Raw genomic sequence first — 21,375 nt, forward strand, 5'->3', positions numbered from 1 at the left:
CTGGGATCTGTGTGTCTGATGGCTGTTGACTGAGGTCGTTGTCACCTCATTGTTCGTGATCAACATGTGGGGGAGGGGTGCAAAATCCAGTGATGGTGGGGGTATGATAGCCTGTGATGATGGAGGTGAGTGTTGCGCTGGTATTGAGGGGGTGTGAGGGTGGGGGCTGGGGGATGGTGGACAGACCACCGCCATTGGAGCTGGAGCAGTTGGTTATATAGTGGTTTATAGTGTAACCATGCCAGTGTTTATAGTCTATGCCAGTGTTGTCTATAAAATCAAACTAAAGCATTTCCACCATACCTTCCTCACAGGAACCACATATAATAAATATTGATCAGGGAATGAAAATCACCTGTTACCATACCACCTGTTCAACTCAACACACCTCTCCAATGAGACGGTTTAGGGGAACTTCCCAGAGTCCTTCAGTGGTAGAATTCTCAGTGGGACACGTGTACACTGAGTACCAAAGTAAGGAAACACTCTCTCAGTGAAAGTGTGTGTAAACGTGTGTATATGTGTGTTATTATCAAGGTCATACAAGGACACCTTCCCTCGTTCCCATTCCAGCTTAACTCTGATCCTCTGGGGTTTCTTCATCACTGAAAGCAAACTCTCTGGCTGTGGGCTTGAGACCGTGGTATATTTTACATTTCCATAATACAACACGCACCAAACTCCACTCCAGTCGGTAATATTTCCCTTCCTCTTGGCCGACTCTGACCCCTATATCCCAATCACTGTTCTCCCCAACCTCCACATCCCAGCAGTGAGTCCCTGAGTTAAAGCCCTCAGAGCCCAGGACATTGATCCACTCATCAAATCTCTCTGGGTTATCAGGAAGCTGCTGTTCCTCATTTCTACATGCCACAGTGGTGCCATCCTCAGAAACAATGAGAAGTGGGTGTGCAGTGTTGGGATCCAGAGTCACAGGAACTGCAGAGAGAGAAAAACAAAGCCATGATTCATTAAGTTGATGATGATGAGGATGATGGTGGTGATGAAGATAATGATGATGATGATTATAAAGATTATTATTATTATCTCTTCTTTTTCACATCAGAGGCTCACATACTGGGCTTATAACTAACTCTATTAAGTTTAAAACTTACATGATAATAAAAACAACAAATCCAAATACACCTTAACTGATCTGCTGAACAGATGAGAGTCCAACCTGGAGCTCTGAGTGTCTGTGAAGCCCACAGATATGTCATGATGAAGAGCAAGAGGAGGAGAACACTACACACAGTGTGTGTATGCACCCTTATGGAAAGTAAACCTTAGTTCTCATGGCTTCTCCGGTTTTATGGTTAGCCATGTTTTTTGTAAATATGGAAACTATGGTTTACTGCTGCACTTCTAAAATGATTTGGTAATTTAATGCAACAATTTAAGTTTAGTTTCACTGTAAATTCCCTGCTGAAAGTCATAAGTAAATTTACCTTTTCCAGGCCCAGTGTCAATTCCTAATGAGAAGGTCTGCATGCTAACTAGACTAATGGTTTAAAACGACCATGGTTTCATTATCGTTACACCCTATGACTTGAGAAAAAAACATGTTTTTGCCCCTCAGAAAAGAGAGAGAATTTAAAACACAACATACTGTATTCGAAAATCTTTCTCATCCTCTCCCAGACGCCCATGTCTCCAAGGTGCTTTGCCACATTGAGTGTTTCTGAAATCCTCTCTGGATCCTTCAGTGTGCGCTGGGCTCTGGAATAAGTTAGTACCAGTTAGTACTGCTGTGGACTCAACATTATAGAGAAGACAGAGACAGGAGGCACATCACTCACCTTCTCACTGTGCTCTCGTAGTTCTGTAAAAAAAAAGATAAGGACAGATAAGGCATTATTGGTGTGAGAACATTTGTTGTTAGACTTTGGGATGCTTGGCCAGACCCCACACTGTCAACAGTTTGCAAACATCATTTCATGTTCAGCAGTAAACATAGCCTGAGTAAAATGAGGTTGAAGATTTTACTCATCAATACATTCAGATTGATTTTCTTCAGGTTTATTTCAAATCATACAGGTTAGAGACAACCTAGGGTATTTATATTTACCTGCAGGAAGAAGACATCATCGCTTCTCATCCCCTCCTCTATGGCACTGATGATGTCTGAAAGAGATGAGATCTCTCTGTTCATCTTCTCAATCTTCTCCTTCATCATCTGACTCTTCTGCTCCTCTTCCTCCCTCAGTGCAGCTATCCTGGCTGCCTCTTCATCTCGTAGAATCTGATGAAGCTGCTCAAACTTGTCCTTGATCTGTTTCTCTGTGTGTTGGGCCTGAACCTGTGACACCACATCATCCATCAGTCAGTGTATGCTAGCTGTGTTAGTCGGCACCAGTGTAAGTTGTAGAGGTATCAGACTTACTCTGAAGTTTTGGACAGTGCCATCAGAAGCACTTTTAGCTTCTTTGATCTTTTTTAACTTCATCTGCAAAGGCTTCAGTTTGACTTTCAGTTCTTCCTAGAATAAAATGTACCACATAAAAACATATTCAAGGACTGAAAACACACTCTGGTTTGGGTGAGAGATAGAGGGATAGAGAGATTTTTCAATTTCATTTTAGTTTATCCCAACATGCATTAATAATAAGTCTGATGTAATTTAACAGTCTTATACTCTATATGCTCTTCATTAATGTTAAAAGACACCTACAAATGTCTTTGAGCTTATGAATGTTTTATTAACTACTGTAGATACCAAACTAAATGTTTCCGTAAAAGTTTAGTGGGTCCAGCAAGTTTCATGTGCCTCCGTGTTTCGGTGTCCTGGGAATCATTGACCAAAATTCAGGAAGTCGGTTGACGGGGGGAAAAAAACGTTGACAATCCCTACATGACCACTACGCTAAGCAGATAAGCATCAGTCATAATGATGTTTTATTATATTTAAATACTGTCTAAACTAAGTGTCAATGAAGGTTTTGCCAGTTATAACTAAAAAAGTCAAACACAGTCTCTAAAACCATGAAAGATGAATTACGTGTTATAATAATGCCATCTAGTGTTTGGGGATGAGCACTACAGCAACCACATGACTCAGATGAAGCATGTCAACTCCAGGAAGTTTTACAAACAAAATCCACAGAGTAATATTATCATGCACAGTAGGAAACTGCATCAGTTGATGTGTAGAAAACCATCTTACCTTACGCTCCAGTGCTGCTTCACTGATGGGACTGAAGTTGTGATTTCTGTGGAGTTTAGAGTCTCGACACACCAAGCACACAAGCTGTTTGTCATCTTCACAGAAGAGCTTGAGTTCTGAACGGTGCTCACTGCAGAATGGTTCTCCCTGACTTCTCCCCTTTGGGAAATTCTCACACAGGTTCTTCAGAAGGAGGTTCAGGGGGGGCTCAGCGCTCAGCGATCTTGTTCTGCAGACTGGACACTCCCTGGTCCCTTTAGTGTCCCAGAACTGCTGCATGCAGCCTTTACAGACACTGTGACCACAGCTCAGCAGAACAGGATCCTTGAAGATGTCACAGCACACAGGACAAGATAAATCCTCTTCTGAGATCGACATGGAGGCCATTTTCTCTAATAGTTTTGGTTGTTCTACTACACTGTTGCCTGTTTTACAATCTCTACTTTCACTTTCACTGTTCTAAAAACTGGTGACAGCCTGAACCACAAACCTGACTGAAATTAATCCTGATATGTCAATACAACTCTCCAACAGAAGCTTCCAGTCTTCTTAACTGCTGTGAGACAAAACACCCCTAATGTACACCTTTTTATCTACAGTAGGCTATCATATCCTGTACTGCAACTGAACAGCAAGACGTCTCTTAGGTTCACTTCCTCAGTGGGAGTGACTCTTGAAAAACCTAAAGGTTTCTGATTGGACAGCACTTCATCTAGCCTGACGAGCCAGACCCACATTAAAATGTAGGGTCTCGGCACTCACCGTTCGCAGTGCTCAGTCCGAGGGGCGGGATAATCAGTTGTCTTTCAAATTCCCTCTGCACGCAATAGGACAGCGGCAGCGCTATGAGTCCCATGCGTTTCCCACCAGCGGAGCTAGTTGGCTAAAACGTTTGCCAACTTAATAAAAGCTAACTCGTGTCACACTGTTCGCCAATAGCAACATCCATCTTATTTGTTTTCAAGTAGGGAATTCAAGCCAAACCGTTGCACCTCTGCCATCAATCAAACATGATCACATTCATCTAATCTTTCCTAACGATCCGCTAGCTGCGTGCCTCATAAGCAGGCCGTCAAAAAAACGCGTCTCTGTAGGCAGCCTATGCTCCAAGATCTGTGCACAAAAACAATTGCTACCAACAAGTGTTGGCAACCACTCAAAGGCAAAATAACGTGTTCCAACCAATAACCGACGAGATGCGCGTTTAGGAGAGTTTCAATTGCACGGGAGGGAGTAGCGAGCTACAGTAGCTCCCTGTTTTGTTTGAACATCAACAGAAGTGAAGTTCAGCCGTAATCGCTGATACAACCTGTAAGCACCATCTGAAGTAAACATTACTATTTTGTTCATGTTTAGCGCATGGTCTGCGTAGAACTTGGTAATGGCATCAAGGATGTTTTATGCAGGGCATCCTGAAAGCTGAATGATTCCAGCAAAAACTGTCTTAACTGAAATCAGTTTGCTTCCGAAACGTAATGTAAAGCACAAGCATTTTGCCATATGATCGTATCCTGTTCAGAACCTTAACTGATAACATGGACATGTTGGTGTTAATTGCTAGCATCACATTGTCGATTAATAATTTTATTTGTTTAGGGTCGGATTGTGCTCTCAGAATTCGTCTCTCTCGGGATTCATTCATTCGTCTACATGGACTTTCTGTGTCAGATAATCAAGCTTCCACTCAGATCAAGTTTTCCCATGAGCGAACTCTCCTTTCGCTTTTGCCTCCGAGCAGAATTTGCAGATTACGCCACTCCTTTCGTAAATATGTCTGAAAGTTGTTATATCTGGACCATCTTTTGTGTCAATTTGGAGTATTTCATCTAGCCACTCATGTTTAAACGTTACGCAGACCTTTTTCTTGGGCATCTGCTCTGCCTTTTCGCCATGGTAGCCTACTGGAGCAGGGCCTGCATGCTTAATCTGAGTACCCAGAAGTTCGCATCATAGGGCCTGCCTGGAGTAGCCTAAAGGATACTTTGTATGTAAACATTCTAACGTACATCCGGCTTGGTTGTCAGACATGTCAGTATTTTAAATGTTTATTACCTAGCCTACATCGGCTTTGATGCTCAGATTTTTAACCCCTGAAAAAAAATCGTTTGTGCGGTCTGAAAAATCTATTGCGCGGTCACTTCGACTGGCCTGCGCGGCTGCCCGCGCGCGCAGCTTAGAGGGAACATTGATTGTGAAGTAGGCCTACACCAAATCCATCTATCCACACACACACACACTTGCAACCTACCCCTCAGGGCCCTGGAGCCATGGCGTTAGACACGCTTACCTCTGAACCTTAAATGAATGATTTATTATTTTTTTTATTTTAGTTCACAGAAACATGGCTGAAACCTTTTTTAGACTCTTGGCATCATCAAATCCTTGATTCTTTTATTCAGGTTCATAACACTAAAACTTAAAGCATACAAACAACCATACAAAGCCCTCCTCTCTTTCTCTCTCTCTCTCTCTCTCTCTCTCAGACACACGCACACACACAAGTCAAGTCAAGTCAAGTTTATTTATATAGCACATTTCATACACAGTGGTCATTCAATGTGCTTTACATAAACAAAACCAAACAATAATAACAAATAAAAGCATAGAAGGGCAATATAGTCAAAGAATAGTTAAAAGGTAAAGATCATAATAAAAAGAAAACATAAAACACAAGGTAAAATCATTTAAAAATAAAGAATAATTAGTAAGCAAAAACAAAGGCAAAAGTAGTAAAAAAAAGAAATAAAAGACAAAGTAGAATAATTATCGAGGCAGATTCAGAATTTGTAACTCGGCACAGTTAGCAGAAAGCGTCTGAGAACAGTTTGGTCTTAAGTCTAGATTTAAAACTGGCTACAGTTGGGGCCTTTTTAATGTCATCCGAAAGTTGGTTCCACAGCTGAGCCGCATAGCAGCTAAAAGCTGCTTCACCATGTTTAGTTCTAACTGTAGGTTTTACTAGCAGGTTTTTCACCTGGGACCTGAGAGGACGAGAAGGTGTGTACTGCTGAAGCATGTCTGACAAGTATTTAGGCCCTGCTCCATTTACTGATTTATAAGCAAGCAATAGTGCTTTAAAGTCAATTCTGTGACTTACTGGAAGCCAGTGCAAGGACTTAAGAATTGGAGTAATGTGGTCAGTTCTTTTAGTTTTTGTTAGAGTCCTAGCTGCTGCATTTTGTATCACCTGAAGCTGTTTAATAGTCTTTTTAGGAAGGCCTGTGAACAGTCCATTGTAGTAATCAACCCTGCTGGAGATAAATGCATGGATGAGTTTTTCTAAGTCATGTTTTGACATCAGCCCTCTGAGTTTGACAATATTTTTTTGAGGTGGTAAAAAGCTGATTTAGTTATCGCTTTCATGTGGCTGTTGAAATTTAGATCACTGTCAATTAATACACCAAGGTTTTTAACAGTATCCTTTGCCTTCAACCCTTTTGTGTCAAGGAGAGTGGCAACCCTAAGTCTTTCCTCATTTTTACCAAATGTAATTACTTCAGTTTTTTCTTTGTTCAGCTGAAGAAAATTTTGAGACATCCAGGTGTTGATTTGTTCTATACACTGACACATAGATTCAAGAGGACCATAGTTGTTTGGTGATAGAGCTAAGTAAATTTGTGTGTCATCTGCATAGCTATGATATGAAATCAAATTATTTTGAATGATTTGTCCAAGTGGGAGCATATAGAGGTTGAATAATAGTGGCCCCAAGATCGACCCCTGGGGAACACCACAGGTCAAGGACGTTGGTGTTGAGGTACAGTTTCCGATGGCAACAAAGAAGCTCCTTTCTTGTAGATATGATTTTAGCCAGCTGATAACTATGCCTGTAAATCCAACCCAGTGTTCTAGTCTGTGTAGTAAAATATTGTGATCAACAGTGTCAAATGCTGCACTAAGGTCCAGTAGCACTAGGACTGATGTTTTACCTGAATCTGTGTTGAGGCGTATGTCATTGGAAACTTTAATGAGAGCTGTTTCAGTGCTGTGATTTGCCCGAAAACCAGACTGAAAGTAATCAAAATACCCATTTGATGTTAGGAAGGTGGTTAATTGATTAAAGACTACTTTTTCAATAATTTTGCCAATAAAAGGTAGATTGGATATGGGCCTGTAATTGTTTAGCATGGAGGCATCCAGGTTATTCTTCTTGAGAAGTGGCTTTACAACAGCTGTTTTCAGTGACTTAGGAAAAGTGCCAGACAGCAATGATACATTTACAATTTGAAGGACATCCGCCGCTATGAGGTGAAAAACAGTTTTGAAGAAATTGGTAGGCAGAGTGTCTAAGACACATGTGGAAGGGCTGAGATTCTGTACCGTTTTTTCAAGTGTTTCGTAGTCTATCAAGCTGAACTCTGACATCAAGTTTAGTTTCCCTCTGTTTGTTGCTTGAAGTTCAGGTTGTTGAATTTGTAATTGAGCAGATATGTTGAGTCTGATTTTGTCAATTTTACCTTTAAAAAAAGATGAAAACTCATTGCATTTATTAGTTGAGAGAAATTCAGGCGCTAATTTGTGAGGGGGGATTTGTTAACTTATCAACAGTTGAAAATAGAATACGAGTGTTATTTGAACTTCTATTGATAATGTTAGAAAAGAAAGACTGTCTTGCTTTGCATATTTCAGAGTTATATGTGCGGAGCATCTCTTTATGGATTTCATAGTGGATCTGAAGTTTGTATTTACGCCATTTTCTTTCAGTCTTCCTACACTCTCTTTTTAGAAGTTTAACTGCTGGATTTTGCCTCCATGGTGCTTTCTGTTTGTCCTTAACTTTCTTGAATTGTAATGGAGCAATGTCATCCATAATGTTTGCCATTTTTGCATTAAAGTGATCAAATAAGTCTTCAGAGTCTGACAGTTGACTTGACTTTAGTGAAAGTGCTTGCTCAAAGAGAGCACTTGTCTGATCATTTATGATTCTCCTTTTTACCATCATAGCTGTGTTTTGAGTGTTTGGGGACATAGACACATCAAAGAACACGCAAAAATGATCAGATAAGGCCAGGTCTTTAACAGCTGTAGAGACATCGAGACCCTTTGTGATAACAAGGTCGAGGGTATGGCCGAGAGAGTGTGTTGGCCCCTGTACATGCTGTGTTAGGGAGAAAGTATCGATTAGTGCAATGAATTCCTTGGCATAATTGTTTTCAGGATTATCCACATGCAAGTTTAGATCCCCTGATATAATAAGACAGTCATACTCTATGCAAACAACTGATAGCAGTTCACCTAGCTCTTCAAGAAAAACTTTAGCTGAATGTTTTGGAGGCCTGTAAATTGTCAGTAATAAAATCTGAGGAGAAGACTTAATGCATGCACACAGATATTCAAATGAAGTAAAGTCACCGAATGACGACTGATTGCACTGAAAAGACGTCTTGAAAATTGTGGCTATCCCCCCACCTCTTTTATTTGCTCTGGTAGCACTCAAAAAACTGAAGTTTGGGGGAGCTGATTCGATGAGAGTAGCAGCACTGTTTGCTTGATCTAACCATGTCTCAGTTAAAAGTAAAAAATCAAGGTTGTGTGTGCAAATTAGATCATGAATTAAGAATGATTTGTTTGAAAGAGATCTGATATTTAGGAGTGCTAGTTTTGTTAGTTTAAGTGTTGGGGAAATATGATCCATGGGGGAAATCTGAGGTTGATGTGGTACGGGTAGGAGATTGGACTGGTTTACCCTATAAGCTCGATGCATTTGTGTTCTATTTCTTGTCAATACAGGAATAGAGAATGTCATGGGCTTACTGGGTCCCGGCATGTTCTCAAAACTACTGTCAGTACCATTTATATTGCAGGGACCCTGAGAATATCATGCAATACAGTCATCATATAATTGTCCCCTGCTGCTGCCATCTGTATTTTCCACTGCACATTCCATGCTATATGCCGGCTGAGAAAATGAACTAAGAGGTTGCTGCTGCTTAAGAGATCCTTCTAAACGGGGAGGGGGAGGGCGAGGGGGTGGAGGTGCCCTTCGCTTCTTTGGTGCTAATGATCTTGGGCTAGTAAAACTCTGCATGGCTACTGGTAGCAGTCTCTCCATTCTTGCAGGGAACATCATGTGCTTGGGTGGGGATGGTGATGGGTATTCAGGGGATCCTGTGGAGTTTGAGTGGGTGGTGGGATGAAGGGGTGGGGATGGGGATGGGAGATTAGGGGGGTTTGTGTGGCCTGGGGAGTTTGATTGGGTGGGGACGTGATTGGGTGTGGGTGGTGACCAAGATTTTTAAAACACACGTCCGCCCCGGCCAAAAAATACGAAATTACTAAAAAATCATACAAAATGATCATAAAACGTACAAAAATGACACTGAAACCTACAAATCTGTCAAATTCAGTGTCTCCATGCAGACACACACCCACGCATGCTGGCCATTGATCCTGCCCCTACCCTCTCTCCCTCCACTGCTATCTGATACATTTGTATTCTTTTCACTGTCTTGTTTCTGTGTCTTTTCTGACATGAGTTTTTAAAACTCATGTTGTAACAAACTCTCTGGTTGCAGCAAACCTTTTTTTATCCAAACATTTTTGATCCGCCTCAACTCCAAAATAAAACCCAAAAAATAAAACCCAAACTTTGATAATTGTCTAGGCATGACATTCCCATGACACACACCCTCACGCCGACACACAGGAGTCACACACCGGCGTAGAGCACATGACTAATACAAAAGCCCCCTCAGACCAATTCCAAAAACCGGACACACTCAACTGATAGCAAGTTCAACAACACATAGGCATAGGCATAGCTGTACAGGGTCTGGCTCCTGCGTGCAAGAAAGCCTATAGCTTTCAGAGCTTTTTCTCTTAGGAGCCCCACTTAGCCACTCACTACTAGACCCAGCATTTTCAGGAGTTGCTAAACTAGCCATTTTTACTTTGCTATCTTTACCCATACTTTTACACCGCTTTTATTCTCCCTAACAACACCGCTCATAATTGCTCATGCATGACACTCCCATGACAACCCCCACCATGACACAACTCCCAAAATAAAAAAAAAACACAAAGCAAATTTGATTTCCCCAAACAACTAAATAAAAAACCTATGGACCATATAGAACATTACAAAGTAATACTATTTTGATAAAGGCTAAAATCATGTTATATTTACTTACTTCCGCTCAGTTTGTGCTGTGCTTTATGTACACAGTTCCCCTGTTCTGTGTTTTGTTTAGACCTAAGTGCCTAATTCAAAAAAGTACCTTGGTTGGAATGAATAAAAAAATACCACATTTGACCCTTTCCCTGAACTATCATGAACTCTACCCCGACCATGGCTCCAGAAACAGTGCTTATTGTGTGGCTTGCTCTGCCTGCAAGCTCTTCAAATCATTTACATATAGTCAGAAGCTAAAGATAATGGAGATGGTGAACGGGGGCCTGTACTACGAACGGAGCTTAACCTACCCAGATGTAACCCAGGGTTACTTTGTTAAACCAGGGTTGACAAAACCTGGTTATCTTAAGTGGTGTTAATCGGTACTACGACGCTGATTATGAAGTTGATTTGTTGAGCCGGGGTTAACCTCATTGGAGTTTGTGCGCGTTCACATTAAAGGGGCGGGTTGCAGCGCAAGTCACCACTTTCAATGATGACGCGATCATCTTATTTTACGGATGAATTATTATGACAAGTTATGAACCCACTCTACGACAAAAATCAAATACGTCGGCAGTGAACAAAGCAAGGCTGTTGGCAACGTATTGCAGATCGGGTAGCCTAAATGCCTAAAAGTAAAGTTTTAGATAGATAGAAAGATAGATAGATACTTTATTGATCCCCAGGGGAAATTCAATTTATTCCCACATGTTCTTCAAATATGTGTTACGGAGGATTAGTAGCTTGCGGAATGTCTGAAATGAGTTGAAATAATTAAATAGCCTATTTTGAGTTCATAGAAAGGCCTACAGATGCAACCCAATTCAGAAGTGGGCATATAGATTACAGTAATAAGGATAATGTAATGTTTAAGTAGCCCCCATTGACTGATTTAGTGTATGCCTAATCCTGTGAACATTTCAGATGCAACACCATTGCCAAACGCACATGGCAGCAGGTGAAAATGAAACACAAAAACATTATTCAGAATAGTAGGTTTATATAGTTATAGCTTGCATTAATATTTCTTAATTATGAAAACATGTAGGCCTAGCTTATAGCCTTGGCCTCTGTTTTACAGCTAACAAGAAAAAGGTGTCTTTGAACACTACTGTAGGAGGAAAGGCACCAGCGTGTTTACAGTAGCAGAAGAGTTGAAGTGGAAGGCCGATTATGGAGGGGGTTGAGAGAGGCATTCGGTCGGATTCTGGTGCTGTGGAAATGTGTAGCCTTTATGTGCAGGGTACAGTAACATTCAATTCAACAAGTTTGTTAAAATTGTGGCTATTCTTGCTCAGATTTTCAGCATACTGTAGGCCTATGTCTGATTTATTTTCGGACATACAGTATTCTTGCATCACCAATGGAATACATGAATGTCCGCGTACGAGAATTGCTATGATACGTCTTCCTAGATCATCTGACAAAGATAACGAATTCCCTTGGCTGACAATATATATCTTCATAGAGAATATCGTCCGGGTAGGCTATATATATTTTCTGGCGGTCTCTAAAACCCCTCGCCCTGCGAAGAGAGTCCCTCACGATTTGTCCTCCAATGTCTAGATCATCCAGGCACGCCGACATGTCTCGGGAGAAATTGTTAGTGGAGGGGTGGTACTTATAAAGGGTGTGGTTAACGGAAACCTCGGGTTAACCAAGAACATAACCTGCTCGGAGCAGGTTTGAGATGCAGCGTAAATTGCCATGGCAGCATACCTCGGTTAAAACCTATCCACCTTCCGTAGTACGGGTTAATCGGGAAGTTACGCCACACGTGATCAAGTTACTCTCGAAGTTACCCAGATAAGCCAGTAACCCCTTCGTAGTACAGGCCCCGGGTGTGTGAACAGGTGCAGCTATGTTGGTATTCATTAGGACTACATGGCCATGAAACAGCACTAGTTGCATGGCTTGCTCTGACTGCATTGTCTTAAAATCATTTAAATATAGTCAGAACCCCAAAGACAATGGACAATGGTCACACAACCCACTGAAAAACTTGTGTTATAATTAACAAAAAGGCTGTGGAGAATGTTTTGGTTTACTAAAATAATAATAATAAAAAAATAAAAAAAAACACACAACGAAAATATTTAATAAAAATAATAAAAAAAAACCTATGGACCACGCAGAACATTACATAGTACTAGTATTTTGATAAAGGCTAGAATCAAGTTCTATTTAGTTCCTTCCACTTCCACCATGTTTTTTTGTACACACATTTCCCCTGTTCTGTGATTTGTTTAAAGAGAGGCAATTTAAAAATCGGTTTGAATGAATAAAAAAATACCTCAATTGACCCTTTTATAGCTCTACTCTATCCCTGACAAGACACAGAAACACCCCCCCCACCCCCTCAGGTTTGTGGAAGGCACACTGATAAGACCAATGGAATGGTGGGCAATGGAAGGTGGTGGAACCAAGTTTCACTGACTGGAGAGAGAGAGGTAACCAAAACCATTTGATATATGAATGACACTTAAGTTACAACTTGGTTGGACTATCAATCAAGTTTGACATGTACACCATAAATCATCAATCCAATGTCCAGGGTTTGACACATGGGTCATAAATCAATCAAATTTTCATCGACACTCATCTCTGCTTCTGCATGTTCACAATCTAATTTTATTATTAGAAACAGAAAACTTAATATGATCGCATGACCTCTGTAATTAAAACAACATTCTTGTATGTTGTGAGTTAAATGACTGCAGTGTCCCATGCTGTTTCAATTGAAACGTAAGCTACTCATTGACTTACATGGTATTAAACCTTTAGCTCTTAAAAAAAAAATGGATACAGTTACTTTTATACAACAGCCAACACATTATTGCATGTTTAAATCTTAGAATTTAGTCAGTGTGTCTCATGCTGGTGATTTGAGTCTCCTCTAACTGATTCATCTCCTCATGCTGATCAGTTCTGGTCCACACAGAGACACTATCAGCTCTAACTGGGCTGCTCTACTTTAACTGAGGCCTTCACTGGTAAGATCCTCAGAGGAGACACACTACCAGTATTAAAGTATGGAAACACTCTGTCAGTGAATGTGTGTTTGAGAGTGTGTATTTGTGTGTTATTATCAGGGTCAGAGAATGACAGCTCTCCTCTGTCCCAGTCCAGCTGCACTCTGATCCTCTGGAGTTTCTGCTGCACTGTGAGGAGAGTAGGGGCACAAGGTGGAGCACATGCCATATATACAACACCATTACACACCACATACCACCGTCCACCCATGGAGGTGTAGTCTCCCTTCCTCTGGAAAGACTCTGTCATCACACCCACAATCCACCCTGTGTTTTCTCCAACCTCCACATCCCAGCAGTGAGACCCTGAGTTAAAGCCCTCAGAGCCCAGGACACTGGCAAATCTCTCTGGGTTATCAGGAAGCTGCTGCTCCTCATCACCACATCTCACACTGGTCAGATCCTCAGACAGGATGAGATTGGGTCTTGCAGTGTTGGGATCCAGAGTCACAGGAGCTGTAAAGAAAAAAACACATATGGTCTGAGTGAAAAGAGAACAATCACACACACACACACACACTTGTACATGCTTACATGTACAGTAAGCCGTTCCCGAGTAACCCGTTCTTTTAAATTGTAGCAAATGTCTACATGGTATTCAAATTTGGGCTGAAATTCTAATGTAATAACAGCCCGAAATAATGAATTTAGTTTCTATATTAAAGAATCAAAAGTTGATCATAGCATACACAGATCAACTGTGCTTTTGAATAGATATTTCTACCGGCACGCTTCAGATGAGATGAATGCAAAACAATCATGAGACACAAAATATTTTCCTTGATATAAAAGTTTTCCCAAATATGGGTAGCCTATACTGTCTTGAAAATGATATAGCCTAGCTAGCATATGAAGAGCTCTTTTTCAAAACCCTATCAATCAAAATTTAAATTAAATAACAATAACAGCTTCACTGAAATTGCTTGGAAAACAAAATAATAACAAATGCTTTACAATGGAGGATATAGCTTTTTGGAACTAAACTCTTAATATATAGATAACACCCTTACAATGACCAAGATAAGTAATAGAACATCTACACTGAAAACCGCCTAGGCCTCAACGTACTAATATACATGTATGTGGCATTTTACAGTGGGTACTATTAATTTAAATGTAAAACTAACTTTGGAAATTAAATGGGTTTTTTTGTGTCCCACCCAAGATTTGCAATGGACTTTTCTAGCCATCCCTGTTAACATTTTCTTGGGGAGCCAAGATACAATATTGTGCGTGATACAATATCATGTATGGTGTGTGTGTGTGTGTGTGTGTGTGTGTGTGTGTGTGTGTGTGTGTGTGTGTGTGTGTGTGTGTGTGTCTATGTACTCACTGTATTGAGGATGTGAATGATGGTCGTTATCAATAGGGCTAAGTGATGTGTGATGAGGATGTGAATGATGGTCATTATTAATAGGGCTGAGTGATGTGTGATGAGGATGTGAATGATGGTCATTATCAATAGGGCTGAGTGATGTGTGATGAGGATGTGAATGATGGTCATTATTAATAGTGGTGTTACCAAGTGTAATGGCAGGAGAAGTAGTAACAGTGAAATGCTCTTTAGTCATCAGTATGAAGGGATCACAGCAGAACAGGGGTGGTAGTGGGATGATGGGGGTCATTACTGCGTACTCCATCTCTGTCTCCATCACTCTCCATTTAGGTCTTAAGGTTTATGTATCATCTATTTTAATGCCACTGATGGTTAGTGTGTGTGTGTGCGTGTGTGTGTGTGTGTGTGTGTGTGTGTGTGTGTGTGTGTGTGTGTGTGTGTGTGTGAACTCACTGTATTGAACAATCTCCTGCATCTTCTCCCAGACTCTGAACTTCAGGTTGCCCAGGTGCTTTGCCACATTGATCAGAGCTCCTGAAACCCTCTCTGGATCCTGCAGTGTGCACTGGGCTCTGGAATAACATTCAGGAGTCAGTGCTGCTGTGGGTTTGGGTTCAGAACCACAGAGAAGAGAGAGAGACAGGAGGCAGATCACTCACCTTTCCACTGTGCTCTTGTAGTTCTGGAAAAATATAAGAGTGAAATGTAATAAACAAGGGAATATTTAATACAACCAAACACACACACACATTACACACATTCTCTAAGGTCCCTCATTATTCATTATGGTTCCACAGGCCCACAACACAGCAGCAACACACTCAGTAATAAAGGCCAATGAAACACACATGCCAGAAATGTCATATTATATACAGTGTCTGGTTAATACATACAATTAAAGAGTGAGGCAAACAGGTATGTAATAAGTGTTATAAAGATCAAAGAAACACACAAGCCAAAAATGTCATAATATACAGTAAATACAATTATAGTAAATGCAATTAATCAGTGAGGCAAACAGGCGAGAAATAACTGAAATATTCATACCGTATATGGCTATAAGCCACATGCTGACTGTGAGAGACATTTTCAAAAGTTTCAATACATTTCAGCAGCACTGCTGAGGGTGAAGGTGAAACAAAGCTAGAAGTGGACTGACACCTGGCTGCATGTAACACCAACTACCTCACTAACAGACCACAGTATGTGACAATGCGACATTCTGTCCTGGGCTGCTCTCTGGACTACATTGAGGTGGTGGGTGAGAGGAGGATGTTGGACACACTGGCCTCCATCATGGCCAATCCCTGCACGGGACGCTTAACAGCTCCTTTAGCATCAGACTGCTGCATCCATCATGTAAGAAGGAACACTAATGCAGGTCTTTCATCCCATCTGAAATTTAGGCTCTATAATCATTTGTTAAAAATCAATGAGGCAAGCAGGCTAGTAGTAAGTGGAAAGATCATATTGAATAGGCCTGCAGTATGTGGTTTACAACATGATGTGTAGAATGATGGCTAATAGAATGACATGTTCCTGCTGCACTTTGTCATAATAAACAATATGACCACCTGACCACAACAGTAAACCAGTTACCATTACAGTAAACCACATAACCATTACAGTAAACCAGTTACAGTAAACCAGTAACCATTACAGTAAACCACATAACCATTACAGTAAACCAGTAACCATTACAGTAAACCAGTTACAATAAACGAGTAATCATTACAGTAAACCACATAACCATTACAGTAAACCAGTTACAGTAAACCAGTAACCATTACAGTAAACAACAAAACCATTACAGTAAACCAGTAACCATTACAGTAAACCAGTTTCAGTAAACCAATAACCATTACAGTAAACTAGTAATCATTACAGTAAACCAGTTTCAGTAAACCAGTTTCAGTAAACCAATAACCATTACAGTAAACTAGTAATCATTACAGTAAACCCAGTAAACCAGTAACCATTACAGTAAACCACATAACCATTACAGTAAACCAGTAACCATTACAGTAACCATTACAGTAAACCAGTAACCATCACAGTAAACCAGTAACCATTACAGTAAACCAGTAATCATTACAGTAAACCAGTAACCATTACAGTATCCATTACTGTAAACCAGTAACTATTACAGTAAAGCAGTAATCATTACAGTAAACCTGTAATCAGATGTTCAGATTTAACACCCTTACAGACAGTGGATGGTTCCTACCTGCAGGAATGTGATGTCATCAGCTCCCATCTCCTCTTCTATGGCTCTGATTGAGTCTGAAAGGGATGAGATCTCTCTGCTCATCTTCTCAATCTTCTCCTTCATCATCTGACTCTTCTGCTCCTCTTCCTCCCTCAGTGCAGCTATCCTGGCCGCCTCTTCATCTCGTAGAAACTGATGAAGCTTCTCAAACTCATCCTTGATTTGCCTCTCTGTGTTTAGGACCTGAGTCTGAATAATATCAATTTATGTTGTTTACTCATTTAGAAAAAGAATAATCACAGCACAACACTACTTCAGTCAGACTGACATATAGTGGCATCAGAAGAGCAGATTTCTAGATAGATAGATAGATAGATAGATAGATAAATAGATAGATAGATAGATAGATAGATAGATAGATAGATATAGATAGATAGATAGATATATAGATAGATAGATAGATAAATAGATAGATAGATAGATAGATATCTAGATAGATAGATAGATAGATACTTTATTGATCCCCAAGGGGAAATTCAAAGAGTAGTGGTAGTAGTGTAGGCTACTGGAACATGATGACAGGTGGGGTCTACATCAGGTGCACAAGAGAAGTGTTCTGTTCACGGAGTGTACAAATACATTTTAGTAGACTGGTCTAACTTGTTCTACCTTGTGCAGTGTCTCGTGTCTGGTGTAGCCAGTTGTTTGAGCTCAAGCTCCATGAACAGAGGGCATCTGTGCACAAGACAGGCTATACAGCATTGGGGGACATATTTGACATCTGACTATTTTGTTCCAACTTGGAGTATTTTGTTTCAACATGAATTTGAGGAGTACATGAGGACTGCACACAAACCAATGCAAACATGATAGTGGAAAAACTACACGCAGTTCCTTTAAAGGAGTATGTAGGAAATAATGGAAAATAAATTGTAACCATTCCAAAAATGATCACCATATGTTGTCAGAGAGTAAGGAAACACAATGAATTGAAGTAATGGCTTATTTGACAACATTACTATAACCCGTAAAACCCCGTAAAACACATGAAAAAAATTTGTTACGAGGCGGAATCTCTTGGAATTTTCGTTTATGTTTTGAACGATTCATTCTAGAATAGCGTATTAATAATGGGCTGGCGTGTCCTCCTATTTGTGTTGCCAACTTAGCAAAGGCCAACTGTCAACTTGATGTCAGTTGTAGTCATGAACGCCTACGAGAGGCAGGCAAATTTCCAAAATTAAAACAAGAAACAAATTAAGTGTACATCGGAGGAGCTTCCTGAGATGGCGACGTCTTTGTCAAACGAAGAATATCAAGTCTGACGCAGAGCTGGCCATATTTCTCCACGACAGGTAGCCTAGGCTAAACTTCATCTGCATTGCTAACTTTAGCTAAATATGTTACGTTGGTTAGAGAGGTAATTTTTGTTTTCACTGTTTCTGTAATGTGTAGCTGGGTTGGAGAAACGTTAAAGCAGCTGTCATGGTTGGAGAAACGTTAAAGCAGCTGCAGGTTCGTTCAGCATGATGCGAACTTCTGGGTACTCAGATTAGCTGCAGGTCAACTAACGTTAGCTAAGTCTTCATTACATCTGGCAACCCAGAAGAGGCTCGCGTCTGGTAGTCTTGAGAATGTTCACCAGTGTTTTGATTTTGGCTTACAGAACTGTTTTACAATTCAGTGGAAATGCATGGATTCCAGTTGCTGCTACTGGAAGAAACTGGAATCCATGCATTTCCACTGAATTATTTTTGGAATCTGATCCCTTATCATACCTGTTCATTCTTACTCGTTGCTCGACTTATCGTGACTAAATTCAAGATGGCTGCAAACGCTAAACTTCGTGAAGATACAGTCTGTATAAATCGTCTTGTAAGTAAACTACCAGTGCTTTTTCAAAGTTCTCCAAATGTCTCGTTTTAAATATCAGGGCCCTCGGAAGTCTACCAATGAAGTGTGGAGATACATTGAGCCTCGTAAATGGGTGTAAAACAGTGATTTATTTGCATGGCTAGCCCGATGCCGAAGCACCACTATTGAAAAAGCTGTTGGTAGCATAGGCTAACTAGCGCCAGATTTTGGAGTGCAGGGGACAAGCCGAGATGGGCTATTAGACATACGTTCACACTCGGTATCATGTTTCAATACACTTTAGGTCAATATCACACCGGAATTCTCCTTTAATACGCTATTCTAGAATGAATCGTTCAAAACATAAACGAAAATTCCAAGAGATTCCGCCCCGTAACTGATTTTTTTTCATGGGTTTTACGGGGTTTCACGGGTTAGAGTAATGTTGTCAAATAAGCCATTACTTCAATTCATTGTGTTTCCTCACTCTCTGACAACATATGGTGATCATTTTTGGAATGGTTACAGTTTATTTTCCATTATTTCCAACATACTGGACCTTTAAGAATATTTTGTAATGACAAGTGCATGTGACTCACATCTCTGCTGATTCTATGCAACAAATTGCATCATTACAGCAAGTCAATGTGTAAAAAACAACTCATCACAAATAATGAGCTGACAGGTACATCTGACATGATTCACACTCTCTACAGATGTTACATAAAATGTGCCTCTACTTACCTTGATGTGTTTTGCTGTTTGATCACAGGTGACTTTAGTCTTCTCAAAGGTCTTCAGTTTCTTCTGTAAGGGCTGCAGTTTTATCTTGAGCTCCTCCTGGAATGAATAACAGACTTCAGTGAATATGGCATCATCTTTTCTTACACCAGTTGTTCATTAATCTCCGATTAATCAGGTGATTAAATCTCATATCATGATCAAGACGAAAAACATCTTACCTTACGGTCAAGGGCTGCTTCATCAACAGGGTGACATTTGTGGCCAGTGTGTTTTTTGGAGTCTCTGCGCACCACACACACAGGCTGTTTATCCTCCAGACAGAAGAGCTTGAGTTTCTCACTGTGCAGACTGCATAGCACCTCAGACCCTGCTGAAGCCCTCTGACTTCTCTGCTGTAAGTAGGTCTCACACAGGTTTTTTAAGTGGAGGTTACGAGGAGGATTATACTTTGATGACCTTCGCCTGCAGACTGGACATTCCCTTGACCCTTTGGTTTCCTAGAACTGCTGCAGACAGACTTTACAGAAGCTGTGACTGCATGAGAGGACAACAGGGTCCTTGAAGACGTCACAGCACACAGGACAGGTGAAGTCCTCTTCGGAAAAAGATTTCGATGCCATTGTAGAATACTGAATACTTACTGATTGTTGTTTACACAATTTGCTTTCACTTTCAAATTAGCTTGAAGATCCTGTTACAGCATGAATTGTAAATCCACAAGGCTGTCATGTCCGTCTACATGCATTTGAGACATGCATTTGGTTTGTTAATTGAATATAAAAGTATCCTGTACACTTGTACCTGTTCAAAGTTCACAGAAAAACAATGTGCCAGTCGGTCTTCCTCAGTTCCCTACTTCCTTGTTGAACAAGGTTGAGTTGAGCCAGAGGGAGGGACTTTGGCCGAAGAGGATTCTGATTGGCCAGTTTTGCTAGAGGGAGTGAAACTCCTGTTCTGATGATTGACAGGTATGAATAACTTGATATTTCATGTTATAGTTTACTCATAGGTGGGATGATTTGTAATGACCCTTAATTTCTACTTCTAAGTCTGCTCTATGAATTAAGGAACACAGCAGTTGGTTATCTAGAGAAAGTGCAAAGTCAAGCCTACAAATTCACCCATAAAATCATTGCAAACACACAGTAGCATTTAACCAAAAATATTGTAATTGTTTTCTTTTTTTCCTTTCACATGTCAGAATTATTTGAATTGAATGATATTATACTTGGTTAATTTGGCTTGCATTGAAATAAACCAATTAGCTGATCCATTTTGTCAGCATAAATTATCCTTTCTTTGCACTGAAATAAAAAGGAAAACCCACAATTGCCTTGTAGTTCAAATTGTTCTCTAGAGGGGCGACACATCATTGGGAAGGACCACGTGGTACGAGATGATGGGGCAGAAGTCCATCTCTGCAGAGGACTGTAGTGTGTAGCACTCTGCTGCCCCCTTGTGGCGATCTGCAGGTTGGACACAGTGACTGTCGGCCCATTTCCTCCTGCTCATGGACGCTGGAGCTGCTGTGGTGTGCCAGAGCACCAGGGCTCAGGAGTGGAGAGCTGCTCTACAGGTCTAATCAGCACCAGGAGTGAGGAGTGGAGCGCTGCTCTACAGGTAGTTTAATCAGCACCAGGAGTGGAGCGCTGCTCTACAGGTAGTTTAATCAGCACCAGGAGTGGAGCGCTGCTTTACAGGTAGTTTAATCAGCACCAGGAGTGGAGCGCTGCTCTACAGGTCTAATCAGCACCAGGAGTGGAGCGCTGCTCTACAGGTAGTTTAATCAGCACCAGGAGTGAGGAGTGGAGCGCTGTAGTCTAATCAGCACCAGGAGTGAGGAGTGGAGCGCTGTAGTCTAATCAGCACCAGGAGTGGAGCGCTGCTCTACAGGTAGTTTAATCAGCACCAGGAGTGGAGCGC

At 40.8% G+C, this 21,375-nt stretch overlaps 1 protein-coding gene and 1 pseudogene across 1 annotated transcript; both read right to left on the reverse strand.

Moving 5' to 3' along the window:
* Positions 1–229: 229 nt before the first annotated feature.
* LOC121690427 (zinc-binding protein A33-like) lies at positions 230–3,790 on the reverse strand. Its single transcript, XM_042070978.1, is given in 7 exon segments — positions 230–724; positions 726–939; positions 1,610–1,719; positions 1,800–1,822; positions 2,069–2,299; positions 2,384–2,479; positions 3,164–3,790. Coding segments are annotated over 7 exon segments (1,380 nt in total). The 5' UTR covers positions 3,551–3,790; the 3' UTR covers positions 230–405.
* Positions 3,791–12,882: 9,092 nt separating this feature from the next.
* LOC121690373 lies at positions 12,883–20,299 on the reverse strand (annotated as a pseudogene).
* Positions 20,300–21,375: the final 1,076 nt, after the last annotated feature.

Source organism: Alosa sapidissima, chromosome 2, assembly GCF_018492685.1.
Source record: "Alosa sapidissima isolate fAloSap1 chromosome 2, fAloSap1.pri, whole genome shotgun sequence".
Taxonomy (NCBI): Eukaryota; Metazoa; Chordata; class Actinopteri; order Clupeiformes; family Clupeidae; genus Alosa; species Alosa sapidissima.